The sequence below is a fragment of the Scatophagus argus genome, chromosome 10, assembly GCF_020382885.2.
Source record: "Scatophagus argus isolate fScaArg1 chromosome 10, fScaArg1.pri, whole genome shotgun sequence".
Classification (NCBI taxonomy): Eukaryota; Metazoa; Chordata; class Actinopteri; family Scatophagidae; genus Scatophagus; species Scatophagus argus.
Genome location: NC_058502.1, coordinates 2,129,632 through 2,149,292, shown reverse-complemented (window position 1 = coordinate 2,149,292; position 19,661 = coordinate 2,129,632). Strand labels below are relative to the sequence as shown.

Here is a 19,661-nt window from a genome sequence, read left to right as displayed (position 1 = left end):
AAAGCAATAAAAAGTCTTTTCTGATCAGGAAGCTGAGCCTTTTGAGAACACTTTCCATGTGAATGTGGACAGAAAATATACAAATAGTGTTTTAACTATTACAGCATTTAAACTGACAAATAGAGTATATAACAGATGTATAGAACAGACGTATAAGTGACAGGAGTGGTCGTTTCCAACGCTGCCAGTAATCAAAGTATTTTACCACCTGGTGCAAGGGCTAAAGAGTGTGAAATGTGGCTACACGCTCGATGCAAAGAGTTCACTAAATAAATCCAAAACATTATTGAGATTTAGCTGCCAGGTACAAAAGAGATGTGGGCTGTGCCAGCATATATATAGTCTTATTATAGGTACAAGCACAGCATCTTATACCGCCGAGTGACATGATGAAGAGATATTGCTATAATGTGACTGAGCTGGTAGAAAATATACTGTAGTGATGGAGTACTGCAAGCATACATCGCAGCTACTGGTTTTGGGATTAAATTTGGTCATATTTTTAGCATTATGTCGCAAGAGAATGCAGCATATGAATGTGACTTGTGAACATTAGAGATACCTGGATTTGGTCGTGTCAAGTCTTACAGTATCTCCTGTGTGTTCATTTCACAATTTCCACTGGCACAAGAGAATTCAGACTTTAACTCAGTGTTTTGCTGACACAGAAGGAGATGGCAGGTAGCACAGGAGAGAAGAAGGAACAATTAGGGATATTTACAGTTGCATACATTAAGAGTCCTTCTTGGATGTCACATGGACGAGTTGCATTAGTAAAGTGCATGACACAGTTTTAGGCAGAAGGTCACGGACCTTTTGGTTCAGACTCCGGCTTCTAAATTGAGATGTCAAACTTTCTGCTGGTTTCTGGAGATGGAGCTCATAAACTTCTGACGTGTGATGGCTGCAGCTGCATTCCAATGTTGGATAACAGAAAATATTAGCCATGCACGGGAGACAGTGACTGTGGAGTAAATAAAAAATGATTCAGACTGATATATAGCACAGTAATGTGTGATTTCAGAAGTGCCTTCATCTAGAGAATCAGGTAATGCTGAAAGACAGCATCACCTGATTCAGGCTGAACCCAGTAATCCAATCCATACTGACTGGACCCGTCGTCCTGCTACGGACGTTTAGGGAGCAGTGTGAGACTGTCATTGCAGCAAGCAAATCATTTCTAAATAAACATTTTTTTATTCATAGAGCACTTTTCAAACAAGCTACAGCTGCAGTTACAAAGTCAGATATGGTAGACAAAAAATAAACAAAAAAGCGAACATGCAAAACTGTGGACACTGAAGTAAAATCAGAAGGTCGTGAAAAAGCCAAACAAAATGTTTTTTTCCGTGCATTTTAGATGTGTGTACTGATTTGGGATCAGTGTTCAGTTCTGGCAGTCATTTTAGATCAAATTCCAAAAACACACCTTTGTTCCTTCCTTTATTCATAAAAGCCATACGTCTTACAATCTCTTATCAAGCCTTTTTCACCTCTGTTTGCAGAAAGAATGTCAAGTAATCTGAGTTTAAGTACCTTAAATGTCAATCATTTAATTGGCATCAAAACCCATTGCTTAGTAGTTTTCTTCAGCACTGTGCTGTGCAAATGTAAAATGCAGTAGAAATGATAGTTAAATATTAGCCGGACAGTGAATATTAGTATGAGCAGCAGCGGCAGTAGCAGCATTCATATTCACATTAGCAGCCAGTTTGTGATTATAATCTCCAGTGTCAGAATGGAGCCTACAGGGATACAAAGCCAATCCAGAGAGGGAGTGTGCTGTAGCTATCACCTGGAGAGTAATGAATTTCTCCACTACAGAGCCAGATGGCCAGGGGACGGGACGAGGCCCGATACTTAGTGCTATTTATTTGGCAAACCTTGGAGGTGTCCCCGCAATACGATCTGAGCAGTGAACAGGAAGTGAGGGGGGGCACTTTATTGGCCAGGCCAGGCTGACTGACATGCAGACAGATTAGCAGTGGTAGTGGGGCCTATCTGCACCAAGCAGGTGTGCTTAAAACGAGCCACTGGAGTGCGTTTATGTGTGTGTTCGTGTCTGTGCACAGAGAGCAGGAGAAAACGGGTACTATCAGATTTCCATGATTAGCCCGCTGTTGACCGCAGAGCTATCTCGACACACACTGATATTTAGTTGTTGTTTGGCTGTACAGTCAGAGCACGGAGGCCTGTTCACACACATCTATCTGTGCCATGCCACACCAGGCCAAGTATCTGCAATGCAGTGGCTGCCATCGCTGAGCTCTGCTGCCTCTGTGCAACACGCCTGAGTCCACACAGACTGATTGAAATGCACACACGTACAGATGCCCACATGCATATACACACACAGAATATTTTAAGAAAACACACGCACGCAAGCACGCACAAGCAGCGGATAGAATTGGACAGCTGCTGCACCTTTACTCAAAGGCAGGATCATTCCCGTAAATCCCATCTCCTCTCTCTCATCTTCTTTCCCTAACCCCCCAACCCCCCCACCCTCTTTGCTTTTCTTTTCTCGGCTACTCATCCCTCTCTCTATTGACCAGCTTGGCCATGCTGTCTGTCTCCCATTGATCTGAATATAGAGTTGGATGGGAGAGACGCATCCCTCAGCACGGTCTACCAACGAAGACTTGCTTCCAAAAGCAGAAAGGCAGGCCGCCTCCCTGCAAGTCCACTCATTCCTTCTCTCTGTCACGACTTTACTTCTCCACAGCGTATGCAGAAATACTTCCTGGTAAAACAATTTTGGTAAAATATTCACAGTCAAAAACTGGCCAATTCGTTGAATTCTTGCTGCCACCGAAAACACATTAAATTCAAAAGAGGTATTCAGTGTGATTTTCAAAAAGACAGAACATCACAGCCTCATATCTCCAACGAGCCTTGGTATCTACGAAGGTGATTTGGTGGGTATTTATTGGACAGCTGTATAAGAGTGGGGATGAGAGAGCTAGAGGAGAGGGGTGCTGTTATCTTTATTGGATCATGCTGTGCAATAATGATATCCTCACACCACCACAGCCATCCTGTGTCTGACGTTGCAGCTACAACCCTGCCACAAAACTGCTGTGGCCTCTCTGGCAGCAGTGACGAGAAATTGAATTTAGAGAATATGCTGAATGCCAGTGTGACAGCAAGTCAGATAATAAGCCTTGCATGTGTGTGTGTGTGTGTGTGTGTGTGTGTGTGTGTGTAGTATGCATTGTGCGCACATTTTTAGCAGTCCTCGGTACTTCAAAGGACTGTTTGAAGGTTAGATTAAAAGAGAGGAGGTGTACATGCTGGGTAAGGGTTGGGGTGAGGCATTCAGTTGTGGTGAATAGGAATGCATTATATCACTGAGGGTCCTTACAAGTACCAAAATACAAACACATTTTTGTTCACTGCAAGAATAAATAATTAAAACACTTGATATAGTAAAATGTACAAATTCAAGATAAATATCGCTGACACTAGATTTTGTTGGTTTTTAATTCAGCACAAAGTAGAAGTTATTCATACACAGTTTCCAAAGACATGAACTCTCTGCTTTATTTCACATAATGGCAAGAAGCTTCACCAAAGGTTCACACTTCTCCTCGCCTCCTCATCACACACACTCCTCTGTTAAGGTGGGAGGTGCCAGTGTAGCGTTATATCTTACCGATGCACCATGATGACAGTAAACCTTACATACAAAGTCTTTTGTGCCAACAATCAAACTAATAATTGTGCACATAGCAGGACTAATCACCATACATGAAGGCGTCGTGTCACGGTCACGGTGTGCATTGGACACGATGTCTTTCACCCACTTTGACACACACAGAATTTAGATCCTTTTCAGATGTTAAATACAGATGCCAGTTCCTTGTTGAGAAAGAATGAGAAAGTGCCCAGGAAATTGCTGTTGCAATGGCGAGCTGCAGACAGGTAAATGAACATTAAAAAAAAAGATGGAGCAGTAAGTGGTGGGGAAGGGATGCGGGTGGGAAGAGGGGGGTGGACCAGCCCGAGAAGAAATATGTGAGCAGTATTTTTACCTTTACTTACTGATGGTTTGTTTGCTGATTATGCCTGCACTCACTGCACTCAGAGTCTTTTTAATTAAGGAGGCCCCAAACTGTGTGAACTGATCCAGAAGTATCTAACTGGCAGCCATGATAAACGTTTGTAGAATTCTTTAAATGGTAAGGAAAGAAGCTTCAGGGTTCCTTTTCCTGTCTCTGCTCACGAGGAAACACTTCATCCTACATGAAAGGAAAAGAGAAGCAACTGTCTGCTTCTTCAGCAGGGAACTCGTATGCTCCCGATCACGTTATATAACATGAATGTTAGTGTCTTGTTTGATGACATGTGTGTCAAATTTATTCAGAGCCAAGTGAAAATCTCTTCACCACTTTTGAGACAGGCCATAAGAATGTGGGATGAGGGATGTACTTGTAGTTACCAAAGAATGTACAGAGAACTCAGAAGAAGTCAGACATGCACAGCTGGCATATCGACCATTTTATGTGGTTGTTGGCTGAGGTTGTACAAAAATCCAAAAAATATGAGTGGGGGTTGATGAGGTGAGAAGTGGATTTGACTCGTTCCTGTTTACAGGACATTAGGGCTGCACACGCCGTTGGACAGCAGCATGTCATTTGAAGCTTTTAGCACACTCCCACAAGTTGTGCAGACGGAGTGCTAAAGCTGCAGTAGCCATGATAAAGTCCAGCCACAGTAGCAATTCAAGCAGCAAATGTGCCAAAAGTACTGCTCTTCTGGGCTGTTGGTACGCAGCGTCGCAGCAGCAGCAAAGTCATAAAGTAAGTTCAAATAAAGTAAGTTACTGAAGAGGAAGCAGATTTCTATCATCGTGTTAATTTAACTGAAAAATCGTTACAGCTGAACTAAAATGATTTGACTGAGGCACTCCTGTTCATAATCACAAACAGCTACAAGCTTTTTACAGCTTCACGCCAAACGAATGTGCAGAGATAAGGATATACAATTTATGGTATTACATAATTGTGCAATAGACAGCAGTGCAGGTTTGTGTTCTTGTGGAGTTTACGTAAGACACACACTGGATGTAGCTTGGCTGCAACATTGGATTGTGTGTGTGTGTGTGTGTGTGTGTGTGTGTCTGTGAGAGACATTAATTGTTTGAATTATTTAACTATCTATTATATGCATGATACATACAATCACAACTGACTTTTCAGCTCTGCCACCTTCTCCTCCAGGTTAAATTGCTTTCTTCTGTATTTGTGAACTTTACTTATTTCTCAAACGCCTACCAGCTCATACAGCTAATAGCCATCTTTGTCCACCAGAAGACACCATGTTCCCTTTTGGTTTGTATCCTTTCATCTACAGTCCACATGCCTCTGGTCTGTATTGCTGCTGTCAGGGCCAATCAGTAATCAGGCTGGCCGGAGGTAACCTGTCAGAGATCTTTGCTATCAGTTAGCATGGCTGCCTAGCTAGCGCCCTGGCTGGCTGGTTGCCTGTCGGTCAGCCACTCTGCGAGACCGTGTCACCCGTGACAGACGTCATTACAGGCCTTGCAGCGGGACTGTCACACTTTCAGATACATCTGTGTACATGTACACATACATGCACTGGGAGGGAAGAGAGAAAAGAATAAAGTAAAGATGAAGCAGTGACTGAGAGAGAAAGAAAACACAAAATATTGGATAATCGTGATACAAATATATTAACACTTTCCTCCTCGTGCATTCAGCCATCCTTCAGCCCTCAGAATCACTGTAACATGTAGACCACATCCACATGTTCACCACTTACTGCCTAATCAGTGTTTTCTTGGTAATTGTTAGCCCTTGATAGAATATGACTTGAATTGTGCTTAAATACATTTTGCTGAACAGGCCCATTCAAAGATAATTCATTTAGAAAAGAGCACAACACCAGCAAACAGCTTTTGTGTTTTCACTTCATCAATTTGTGGATGTTCTGTTTTGGTTGGCTGCAAAATTCAAGACATTTTAACTGGCATATTTTCTGCACTGAGCTTTTTTAAACATTCATTTATTCAAATTATCTGTCAAAGCCATGAATAAAGGTTAGTTTTAAAAATCAATTTTCTTTGGTCTGAAGCTCAATTCAACACAAAAAAGCTATAACTGCACTTGAGGCAGTTGTTTGTCCATTATAACACAAACATTATCTGTATTAAATAATGCTGGGAGGTGGAGCTGGAATTGGGCATTTGGGGGAAAAAAAGTTCATTAAGTTACTCATTCAAACTTGAATGAGTTTCACCTAAAATAATCTTGACTTGTCAAAAGGTTTTCTCTCCTCAATCATTTTCAAAGAACAATATTTGACTTGCTTAATAAAATATTTGCTAACCAGATGCCTTGGGATCCATTGTCATCCAACTCTGGGCTCTCTGCTAAAAGACAGGAGAAAAATGTCTTTGACAGTGAAGTATTTTAAGAGGGAATCCACAGTTAATGACACATGACAATCAATAATTAATAATATGAGGTATGCATTGAAAGGCTGAATACAGAAAAAGTCTCGGGCGTGGTCACATGTAGGAGTTGAGACTCTCCAGGGTTCCAATGTCTGAGCGTGACAGTAGGAGACAGATTTGCACTGTCAAATCTCCAAATAAATTTCAATCAGTAAATGCTCAAACTCAGTCTATGCTCCCCTGGATTAACAAAATGGAGGAACAATAATTAAATCATGAATACTGCATCACCTGCACCCACTCATGATTGAACTCATCTCAGCGTTGATCTCCTTAGCATATTCAGCCCTTTGAGAGACTTTGCTGTGACTGATGAAGGTTCAGAAAGGGCTCGGGTTGATCTTGTTTATCATTAAATTATTAAGTGTTACATAAATGGCTGCTGCCTTTTCTCCACTACAACCAAGCAGGCCCTTTGATGTACGGCTGGAAATCAGCAGATTCTTCATTTCTTCCTGATTTTCCTTAATGTAAGCACATAGAGGGAGTCGAATGGAGGAAAAGGGAGATTGAAGCGGAGGGTTGTGTTATCCAGCGCTCGATGGTTTATTGATCTTTGCGGTCCCTCTCAACCTTTCTCTCTTCACAGCAGGGGGGAGTAAATTGGACTGTTTTCTTCAACAGTGATTGACGTCTGCCTTCTGTGAGCAGTGTTTTCAAACTTGCAGTGATATTTTCAGTAGACTGAAATGATTGTTTTATGTCGACTCTGGCGTCCCCTCTTAAAATGACACAATTCTTTGAGTGCATACTGAGTCTGAGCTGACAGGTGACGAGTGTTAAGCGAAACAACCTACAGTGCATTGTGACAACTCTGTCAACAAAAAACAAAGGCAGAGGACGACAAATGGCGCTCCTGTCACTTATCGCCAGGACTAACAAAACAGCCCAGCCCAGTCCAAGCGTGAAATCATGTCTGGAGGGAAATCTTTTATATTTGAAAAAAAAAAATCAAGTTCTGCTGCAGAGCAAGTGCTAAGAAAGACACAGCAGTGCTTTGTGATTCTGGGCTTTGCTATTGAGGGTCTGTGTGTGCAGAATGTGTGGCAGTGCAAGCCAAAGGAATCATGTCAGATCATACCAAATGGCTTTGTTTAATTATGAATTCTCTCTCAGCCTATTATGTGTTTTTGCTCTTTCTCTTTTATCTTTCTAGGTGACAGCTGCACTTACTGGAAAAAATGCATTCTTCACATTGAATTTAATCTTGTTATGTCCTTGTGACTACATGTCAACTGCAAAGTAATGCTTTTAAAAGGTTGAGCTGAGGTGCCAGGTGATTGTTGCATTGTTAGACGCATCCTGTTTGGGCTGGAGTCTTGTCATGCTAAGATGACTTCATCATTCCTATCCTGTGCTTACTATGTGCTTATCGTACCGTTCAGTTAAATCAACTGTGTTAGTTATCTGCTCATGGCGGCCACTGTATGGTTAAGGAAAGGGAGTGATTGTTCTTATTGTGATGATGATATATTATATAGACAAAAGTATTGGGAACATTACACCAACTGGGATTTTAATGACATTACATCTTAAACACACAGACAGCTTTGTGTGTTGGACCAAAAGGCCTGGCTCACAATCTCCGTTCCAGTTCATCCCAAAGGTGTTGGATGGGGTTGAGGTCAGGGCTCTGTGTGGGCCAGTCAAGTTCTTCCACACCAAACTCATCCAACCATGTCTTTATGGAGCTTTGCTTTGTGCACTGGGGCACAGTCATGCTGGAATAGAAAAGGGCCTTCAACAAACTGTTGCCACAAAGTTGGAAGCATAGCATTGTCCAAAATGTCTTGGTATGCTGAAGCATTAAGATTTCCCTTCACTGGAAGTCAGAGGCCGAGCCCAAACCCTGAGAAACAGCCTCATACCACACCTGACCACCTGAATTCAATAATAAAGAGGTGTGGCCCAATACTTTTGTGTATGTAGTGTATGGTAGTTTTTTAAAATAAGCTCCCATTTTGATTAAGATGCTGTTGTGATGATGTCCAACCTGTTGACATCCCCGTCTTATAAAACCACATCTCACCGCTGACTCGACTCGACTTCCCTCTGACGGGGAAACTACTCCCACAGCAGCCAATTACCAAGGGTTATTTAAGATCCCTGGAGCCCTATCACCATGCAGCATCTCATAATTTAACCCTCCACCACCACCCCCACCCACACACGCACACCTCATACTGCTGATTAAGGGATTTGGGGCCATACTGAAATAACTCACCTCTCTTCACCCATCCCTTCTCCCCCTCCAAACATTGCTTATTAATCTCTTATTATCTCCTGATTTAGAAATCTTCATAATTTGGATGTATCTTCCACGCACCATTAAAGGACGAGCTAAGACAGTAATCGGTATACGAGCGGTAATGAGAGCATCCTCTGACTGCAACTGATCTTCAGTCACTGAAGCATGAAGTTCTGGCTCATCACCGTTCAGCCAACTACTTTAAAAAACACGGCTGAGCTGCGGCTGCAGAAAGCTCTTAGCAGACTCATTTTTCATTTGTAAGCACAAAGGAAACAGTCAGCAGTCTGGTCTGGTATTAATAAGAACATCAACTGTGATGCAGATCTGATTTCTCCCCACGTCTAAAAGCCTCGGCCCGACCAACTGCATCTCAGGCTTTCCAAACACTGCTGATGGATGACTGTCCATGAACTCTCTGGAATCTCTACACTTCCATTTATCTTTCCTGTTTTATAAATTATCCCCCAACAAGCACAAATATGCTTAGAACACCATTAATTGCTCCATGGTTTTACAGTTTGTTTTTTTTTTAATATCAGGTCACTTTTCACCATTTCCTCTTAAGTAACTGGTGCTTCACTTATTAATTCCAATGATAAGATCATCCATTAAGGTACGTGGAGCAGATTCCCTCAGAAGTCTGCACTGTCCACAGTCAGCCATGCATGTTGTGATAAATCGCTGGGAGAAGTCAAGCTCTCCAACAGCACGAGTGTAACCACATAGTATTAATCACAGCAGGACAGATTATTACCCGTCCTCCATCCATCTTGGGCTGGTGGTGACATTGCAGGGTCTAAACAAACAACAGTGTGTTTGGTATTATCCTCAATGTGCAGTATGTTTTGGATCCTTGGATGGAGAGTAAATAGCCTCTGCCGAAGAACCGACCAGCTGCTCTTTTTTTTTTTCTCCTGCTACAATTTAGGCTGATATGATGATTTATTTGTGAACAGTAGACTCAAGAAAGAGTCAATAATGATGTTTGAGGAGTAATGGGCTCCCAGACCACAGCGAGATGAATTAATGGCATCACTGAGAGCAAAGAATTATATATAAATTTGAGGTTTGTTTCATGACTAAAAAGAGTTTCTTTGTTTGTCCTGCAGCATCTCCAACTGTCCCTCCGCTGCACTCGGAGCATTTCAAACCCTGTCATGAGAAGGACCTGACCTACTGCCTGAACGGTGGGGAATGCTTTGTCATCGAGACGCTGAGCGGGCCTCACAAGCACTGCAAGTAAGTGACTGGCCGGCTGTTGTTGATTTTATTTGAGTGCCTGCTCTTCCTCTCCCCTTTTCTCCCTCTGCCTCTTTTTTTCGAAGCATTTCCAAAAGTTTTGTTCAGATTGTGGCTGTGGTTTGTCATATGGCTGCTTTGCTGCTTTGTTGGACACTTTGGCCTGAATGCTGTTTGAACATGGCTGGAAAAGATAAGTGGGCAATGTGAATCATTTTTTCAGACGGATATTGTGTGTTTTTGCTAAAGGTTGTTGGAAGGATTGGCACACCGTCACTGGATGTTATTTATTCTTTCTGAGAAAAAGGCAAGATGATTACACAGCTCTGACATGTTTCTTGTGCTGTGTTTTTTAATTCAAGGTTTTAGTTGCCCCAGCTGGTTTGAAAAGTGTTGCTGGTATCACAGATAAGCACATATTTACAAAAGCAATGACGAGGTAAAGCCTTAGATATATTGCTTTTTGCACTGTTTTTAATTGAGCAGATATCAAAAAGGACGAGCAAGTCATCATATTCTGTTATAGTCAAGTTTTACACAGCAGCCAAACTGAGATCTTGGTTGTGGTTTCCTCCTTCAGGGAGTACAATACTGCTTTGCTCAGCTTGTGTTCACTACAGTTTGAATTTCAATGCTAAAGAGAGAGAAATGCATTACAATCCAAGTTCTCGGTCATATATTATCCTAATGATGACGTTATATATACACATATATACATACGTCATCCTATCATGATTATGATGATGCATTCAGGGTAACTGTTTTAAATCCTTCAGGAAACTTATATGAGCCAATTCTCGTGTATCTAGGGGAGCTGCGTCTTCTGAAAATACTTCCTGTTGTATTAGTACAAAGATTTCTTTGGCTTCTTTTGTGTGTGTGTGCATGGGTATAACCATTTTAAGTGTGTATGTTCTCCAGTTGTCCCAGATTTGAAAGTAGAGCTCATGGGCACTTAGTCTGTTCCAGTGTGGGCCCTTTACTAATTAAGTCCCAAAACAACTTCTTCCAGAATCTAACCGCAGGACTTCCACCCGACCTGTTTTTCAAAGAGCCTCTTTCACCTCCTCTGGGGTAGTGTAGACCCATATGTGTGCAGAAGTGTGTGTGTGTGTGTGTGGATGACAACAAGGGGTGAGTTTTGGCTCGATAATGTGAGACTCACAAAGTTGAACACAACAAATGCAGTGGTGCATGTAAACACACATAACACCATAGTGTATGCAGTCTGACAAACAGGTTGTTTACATGAACACAACAAACCAGACTACTGGAAAACATCTGGTTTCAGAGGAAATTTGTCAGTGCATCAGCAGCAAACTGGTTGCTGTATGCTGCAGGGCCAGGAATCAGAATTCTTCCACATGTACAATCTTATTTTGAAACCACGATTATTTTAGATGCATATTATTCTCTAAATAGACAAGGATTTGAATATCTGCAGGCAAGCTCACACAGTTGTGGGTGCATGTAGTCAGGCCAGTCAGACATTTTGAGCAGCACGCTGACAGCCCTCAACAACATAAGCAAATGACAAATCACACCTCACTGTGAGTCTGTGGCTCCACAGATGTGGGATGATTCATTTGGATTTAAGTGCTATAAGGTGCTTTTTTTGGAAGCGAGCGGGACGGAAAGGCCTAGGTGTGGGCCAAGGAGTCGGATACGGAGGAGGAGCTGTTTTCTTTCCGTGCTTGCCTCCGTTGCTATGACAACATAATCTGTGGACAAGTGCAGCTATTAAAGAGGGAATGTTTGCGGTGATGGCCATGGGGATGGCCTCTAACACACTGTCTTTGCATGTGTGTGAGTGTGTTTATGCAGAAAGGTGCTTAAAGGAGACATGTGGACCATCAGCATGTCGTCCTGTTGTGTGATCAACAGCTGGTGTGATCACGCAGAAAAACTATGAAGTGTGTGTGTGTAGTGTTTTTGCTTCAAAATAACATTTAGCATTAAGAAGGGATAACATGTCACACCTTGGGTGAATTAAAATCAGGTAATGATTCACTTTATGAATCCAAAGCCTTTTTTTGAATATTTTATGAGTAAGACTCTAAAGTGACTAAAGACTATAAAGTAAATACTGTCTTACCAAAATTCACCATGAAAGAAAAAAGAGGTTACACTACACTTCAGTTGACAAGCTGTTAGAGATTAATTTATCCTCATCTACAAAAGAATGACAAATTTCACCCCAAGCACAGGATCAATGCATAATCTGATTCAGTTTGTGTTTGCAACAAATTGAGACAAATCAGGTTGTAAAAGTGTGATCAATCGGGACATTTAATGGGGATAAATTAAGCTGGTTTGTGGTGTTATTTGTCACAGAATTAATCATTTTTATTTGAGAGATGAAACTTGATCCTTTCTGCAATGATTTCCTCCTAAGAGTCATAACTCAAGTATCAAGCGCCACTCCCGACTAGTTGTAAAATAAGCTCCAACTGTCCCCCAGAGTGCTGTTCAGTGGTGTCGGTGAGCAGCGTTTGTCAAGCCACGGGGACAAGCGCAGACAGGGGAGGGATTCAACGCGAGTCAAAAGGCCTGCTTGTTTCCATCACAGACACACACACACAGACACACACAGACACTCACTGCTCTCGGCAACATAGTCAGGCATTCAATCATTAGTGCTCAGCTAGCCAGTAAATTAGTCAGTGTGCTAAGATAATATTTTCACAAAGTGGCAAGAGGCCAGACTTTCAGTTATAAAAGTATGATGATGAATTTTATTAACTACTTTCTCAGCAGATTTTCCCAAAAAGAACAAAAACCCTAATGATAACTTTTGTGTAAATTAGTGGTTCGGTTAATGTCTGTTTAAATATCCTCCCCTCCCTTGTACCATATACTCTTTCTCTCTCTTTATAACAAAGCCCGATTGTCTCAGTCTCGCTCTTCAGCTAAAGGACCTGGAGATTTAACTCTACCTCTTCTTACTGGCCACTGTTTATTTATCCTGTCTCTGGAGGTGCAGTGGATTCAATTTCTGGTCTGTTTATAATTTATTTCCTCCTTCTGATGTGCCTGGGCAAAAAGTGTCTCTCTCCGTGTCTCTCAGTTTAGTTAGCAACAATGGCTAGCTAAGCCCATCTCATTGCCCTCTGTCTGGAGGCTATTCCACAGCAATAGAAATTTAATCTCACCCGGCAGGTGGAGGTAGTGGGAGTTTGGTTTGGACGAGATCCCTGAAAAGCTTCCACCAATGAGACCGAGGTCTGACACAGATGCTCTCTAGAAGGAAGGAACAAATACACACACACAAAGAAACCTGGCACAGTTTATGTGTTGGAAGATAAGATGGTGGCCCAGACCGTGTTGCGGGCTGGAGAGCTGACCCGTCACCATCTGAGGATCGTTTTCAGAAGAAGCTGTAACACTCCTGCAGTTCCACTGATCTTGAATTGATTACCCAAGGGATAAGTAAGAGAGAAATGATCCACAGCAATATGCTTTGTGACTGAGAGCTTCCACCAGAGGCAGAACATGGCCCAGCATCAAGCCACAGGGTATAACAGACCCGCAGGTCCGTATATCTGGGCTGGTTTTAGATAGAAGTAATATGTGAATGATACTGTAAGTGTGCAAAGGTCAGTCACTTGATGACAACTACTCTTGCATTTGTTGGCACGAGGTTAAGAACCAGCAGGAGGTGGAGGGTTGTGCAGCAGACGTATGACTTCTTTCTGGAGTGTAATCCTCCTTCTCTCACTCACAATCCTCCTCATCCTCCTTGTCTCTCTGGACTCCAGTCTTTCCTCTCCTGGCCAACCTGAGGCTTTTTCAAAGTGTTCCGCCGTGGTCCAGCGCCACCAGATTGACTTTGGCCTCATAGGTGCAAAGCTGAGACTGCTCAGTAGAATACATAGCATTTCTTTCCCCGCACGTACACACACATACACTCACTGGCAAGCCAATTAACAAGAAGCATGCATGAAATTGAAAACATGGCAGCAATAATACATCTAAACTGCTAGTAAACAAGGAGATTAAAACGCATATGAAAGAAGAAGAGACACCTGAAGTATCCATGAGTCCCACTGTTTTACTACATTATTATGGGGTGCATATATTGCAATATCATTTTTACAAATTGCACAAATTGGCATCGAAAATTGCTATCTCCCAGCTGCAAGTGGCTCCTTCATTCCCTCTGTGATTTCAACAGCACATTCAAAAAAAAAATGGTTAAAAATGGCCTAAATTTAATTACAGAATTAAGGTTAGGATTCACACATCTACGTGTGTAGATGGTCATGAAGAAGGACACACACTTCCAGCCGACTCAAAGACACACACTCACTGCAAAAGCCCCCTCACATACAAGCAGTGAGCATAGCAAGGGTCAAGGAATATATGGAGGGGTCACTGCATTCTGTGCCATGTTGTTTCTGACAGCAGGGATTTACCTTGACAGGAGAAAGCCTCTGGGATAAGGTGTGTCAGGTTCTCACTATATGGAATGCTAAAGTGCACATTTATGTTTCTGTGTGTGCTCCTGTGAACAGTGTAAAGGTGTGTTGCCATTACAGGAAAAAAACATGCAATACAGAAAATCATGTGGTTTCTGTGAAATAGGAAAACACCTCTCGGTCTCTCTTTCTTCTTGTCTTCCTCCATATCCTGCTATCCCTGCTCTGGTTTCCCTCCCTTCATCTCTTTGCGCCGTCTATCCTTCTCAGACCTCATCACCATCTGTGCGATAATAATGGCACACCAGTGGGAGTTCGACTGGTGTCTCTCTGACAGTAATAAACAAGGCCGATGCCGTGGCACGCTTTCGAGGTGGGAGAAAATTAAACAGATAAGAGGCCGCATATTGTGACTAGAACGCACTGCTTTCGGTGAGTGAATCCTCCAAGACGCCAAGAGGAGCACTCGGCGTGTCTGTGAATGGAAAGCTGGGAGGGAGACTAATATGAGCCAGGAAACGCGTGATGAAATTTTCTCCTGTTTTGTTTTGGTGACTGAGAGAAGTTGAAGAGTGTGAGAGACGGTGGTCAAACATCAGTTCACCACTGCATGCTGATTTAATTAGCACACAATGAAGACTCAATGATCTCTTAGCGGCTCAGTCTGGGCCTTAATGCAGTCAGTAAAGTGCAGAGGAATCAGACATCATTCTGTTTTTCAATCAACCGCATTGTTTAATATTCCTTTTATAGCCGACTCGGCTTCATTTTGCACTTGAATAGATTCACAAATCAACATACAATTATGCATTAACAATCCATCAAATGACTGCACAAGTCTAGAGAATGATCCCCCGGCAACAGAGCTTTCAGCCTCTTTTAGCCACTTGTTTTAGTTTGCTGCACATCTACTGTTTTGACTGAACTCGCTGCTTTCAGTGGCAAACAAGTTCTGTATTCCACTGAATAGTACCTGCCCAGCAACAAACACTAGAGAGATAAAGTTAGCAACCAGCTGGAGAAGAAGACCAGGTTATTTCACTCAAGTGAAGGTGGAAACCAGAGCAGAGCTGAAGGAAGCGTGAGCATCGACTTACATTCAACAGGAAGAGAAACACAATGCCAGTGCTGCTACTTTTTACTGCATGTTGAAGTGTTTGCTAACCAAAACAATAATAATAAAGTATTAATAATAATAAATAAAGTAATAATGATACACTCCAGCCTGTTCTGACTTGCTGCTGTCTTGTCGGTATTGGCCACCCCTGTGTAATGTTTCTGTGGGCAGTGTGCCGCTGTGTGTCCATGAGTGTGTACATCGCAGTACTCTCAATGCAGCATTGACCTGCTGTTTATATCTCATTAGTGTGTAATTTTCTTGTTGTTGTGGCTTTTCTCAAGCCAACTCCTCAATGCCGTCTCCGAGACTCTCCCACTTCTCCACTTCGCCATTGATTTCTATTGACGTCTTTGTTAGTTTTAATTAGCAAGATTTAACAAGTTTAACTGTGCAATAGCATTAGCTCACTCAGATTGGTAAACAGCACCGAGTATCCAATTAAGGCTCTTTTGCAAACATACACATATGCATTGTGTGTGTATGTGTGTGTGTATGCTCAATCTGCTAAAGCCAAACATAATGTTGTGAATGTTCTCATTTGGGGAAAGAAATCCTGTGACTGAATCTGTTAAAGCCATCATGAGAGCTTCCTGTTGTCTGTTGCTGGATTCGGTGGTGTTACGTGGGTGTAAGAACACACACGGCATGAATCTAGCACAAAGTGACACGAGATAAAGAAATGGGATGTGCACCGCAGATGGTGATCCTTGAAAGCTTTAAATAATTGTCAAATTCAACACTATTACGAGTAGACTTGGACTAATGACACTCATTAATCACAGCGATGTTTTCCTGTGACTAACCCTCGCCGCCTGTGGCAGCTGGACCCTGACTTTGCCAACTGTAGGTGTTTTAAATACAGTTTGATGAAGAGTCTCCTAAAACAGTCGGGTGAAATACAGATGGCTTTTAATTTTGGTCTTACTGCTATTTTATTTTTTATGATTAGTAGATATTTTGCACAACAACAATCAACTGAAGAATAAAAACACACTTGCGTTAAAATAAAGTTGGATGCAACTGCAGAACAAACAGGATTATTTAAACCAACATCTTTTGTGTTGAGACGGAAGCCTGAAAAAAGATTTCGTGGAAAACTACAGTGAACCAACCTTTCTGTGTTTTTTATGACATCCTCGATGCTCTCGAAATGTTCAGTGATCGTGGACTGTCCCACATGTTTTGCCACTTGCAGCTGAGAGAGTTTAATGACTGTCCAGCATTTGAAAAACAGGAATATGTTCATAGTACTGGGCACAGAGGAAGCTGATGTAATAAAGATGATTTCACTTCCTGCTGTGCTTTTGAAGTGAGCGGCAACCAGGGTGTATTTCATTACATAAATCAGTGATGTAAATCAGTGAGCAGCGATATAGGAGCACATTTATATTCCAATGCCTGCACGATCAGCTCATCTCACTCACAACATACGCATAAGCAATTTGTAGGCTTGCTTGAAGATGTAACACACGTGCACACATGGATTTAAAATGTTGACAGTGCAGCCAAACCTGTGATGCTCGGGGGAAACAGAAAGATCTTGATTTTATGGTGAAAGACAAAAGCCACACAGACACACAGAAGTCGTGTACTGTATAGTGTATAGTAACTCCGCAGTGAGGCAGAGGGGAGGGAGCTGAGGAGATCGTGAGAAGACAGGAGAGACGAGTGAGGGAGTATACATACAGCAATTTGGTGGTGTTCCTAATCAAGGCATCCCTTTCAAGTCAGCAGGTTTGATGTGTTAATAGGATGCAAATGCATGCAAATGAATCCTGCTTTTCCTCCAAAACTCTGAGTTTGTATTGGCCTCTCCTGCAGGACGAGGAACTCTGGATAAATGCAAAAAGATAGCACAAAGAAGTAGTATTGATTTTTTTTTTTTTTTTTTAAGAAAACAGGGGGCTTAGCTGGCTACAGAGTCAAGCCTACCTTGGGGAACTTTTCTCCAGCAACAAAGCTGTGGCACAGCAGTGAATTTCAGCACGTATGAAGAAAGAAAAGGAAAACTAGCATGACAGTGAGAAGAGGAAGGTGCAGAGAAAAATTACATATTTACATAAAGGATTGCTGATAAAGGAAAGAGAGAAACAGAGGAAGAGGGACACAGATTGAAAGAGACAGCAGAAGAGCGAGACTGAAGACGAGCCATGTCTGCAATATTAAGTGGGTGTGGAATTCCGGTGCTACCTGGGAGCTACAGCAGCCTGCTGATGTATGTTTTCACTGTGAGCTCTGAGCAGGCAGCGGCGCCTCCAGCCCAGACATGCCTTTCCCCCACTCTGACTAACAAGAAGCTGTCCTCTGTCAGTGTGCTCTCAGAAGAGTGTGGCTTGATTACACACACACACACACACACACACACACACACACACAAGTCAGTACACATGTACCCTGTAACCCTCTTTGAAACACCCGCACATGCATGTTTCACGTAGAGGACTGGATGCACACACTGTGCATACAGCAGCTCCCTCATGCTCCTCCTCCTCCATCAAAGGTTCATGAATATTTCATGCTTTCCTTTTAAAATCTGGTCAAGGTTACTGTCACGCTGACACTCGGCTAATGGCCATTTTGACATCTTCAACTACAGGCCCTGTAATTGTCCTATTGGGACGTCTTTTTCCAATTACTGACAATTAAGTCTTACGTGAAAGCCAGAAATTGTCTGTTCTTTTATTCCATGAGCATTGCTGTGTTTCAGTGTACTGCGACAGCACTGGTTTTCTGACTAGGCCTTTGAATCCCATGTTTGTATCTTAACATTACAGTTTTTAAAATAGCACAGCAGTTAACCAGATTATCTCAACTACTTTATCTGCAGGCAGAAATGACATTGAGTGTGATGTCAGTTATAAGTGCATCTTTGCGCTGTAGGTCAAAGCTGAACCAGAAAGTCAGTGTGGAAACTGTTTCTCAGGCTTTGGGTTCGGCCCCTGACTTCCAGTGAAGGGAAATCGTAATGCTTCAGCATATCAAGACATTTTGGACAATGATGTGCTTCCAACTGTTTGGGGAAGACCTTTCTTTTAACCCCTCAACCCCATCCAACACCTTTGGGATGAACTGGAACGGAGATTGTGAGCCAGGCCTTTTGGTCCAACATCAGTGTGTGACCTCACAAATGCTCTACTGCATGAATGGGCACAAATTCCCACAGAAACACTCCAACATGTTGTGGAAAGCCTTCACAGAAGAGTGGAAGCTGTTGGAGCTGCAAAGATGAGATGTCATTATAGACCCTGTTGGTGTATCCCACGTCTGAAAAATGCCAGGCCGTAGTTCATGTAAGCCTGACTCAATACACACTTATAGTACTTACTAGAGAGTAAGAGAGATATTCAAAACTATTAGCATAATTCATTACGGCCTGCTGTTGGACTTTCTTTACGTGTTGACCTCATTTCCACATGTTAAATATTACCTTAGTGAGAACAGTGTTATTACTACCCATAAGAATGATGGCCCATACATGGTAAGTCAGAACTGACACTATATGCCTAATTTGCAATTTTCTTCACTTCCTCAGGAACTAGAACCAATAACGAGACTGAAGCAAGAAGCAATGCATGTTAGCATTCGTCACCTTGTGGCAACAAGACCTAACTGGCTCTTATTAAACAGTTTGACTCTGTTGGTCATGACTGCAGCTGAGACTAAACACACACTTTCTCAGAAAATGTGTGTGATGGAGTTGATTGAAAGACTAAAATTCCTGCAGACTATTCACAATACAGGGAGAAAATAACATTCAGTTCCAACACATATTAATAGCAACAACACTTTTCTATACCAAATTTATTATTGCTTTAATAGAATCAGAAGTAATAAATAAATATGAAATATGAATCATGCTGCATAGTCATAACTTGGCTTGTATGGCATTTGAGTCATGATGAATCAACTAAAACCTGCAGGTTTCATTTAATAATATCGCTGGCTGAAAGCAATGAAAAATACTGAATGCTAATTTGTCAATTGAACTGATTAACTACACATGCATTGCCGATGATTTCTTATCTGTGCTCCCTGATCTGCATATAATATCTTTCTTATTGCATTTAACGGCTTAATAGAATGTGTACATGAGTGTGAGTGTGTGTATGTCTGGGTGCATTAGTGTGAGCGTGGGTGGTTGTGTTTATGTGTGCA

General features: G+C 42.1%; 1 protein-coding gene across 1 annotated transcript in view; it reads left to right on the top strand.

Annotated features, from left to right (window-relative positions):
* The window catches only part of LOC124065854 (pro-neuregulin-3, membrane-bound isoform), a 284,845-nt gene that overhangs the window by 168,991 nt on the left and 96,193 nt on the right, over nucleotides 1–19,661 (top strand). The window contains exon 2 of the mRNA XM_046401682.1: nucleotides 9,839–9,968. Coding sequence (XP_046257638.1) covers nucleotides 9,839–9,968 — 130 coding nt within the window. The remainder of the gene's footprint in view (nucleotides 1–9,838; nucleotides 9,969–19,661) is intronic.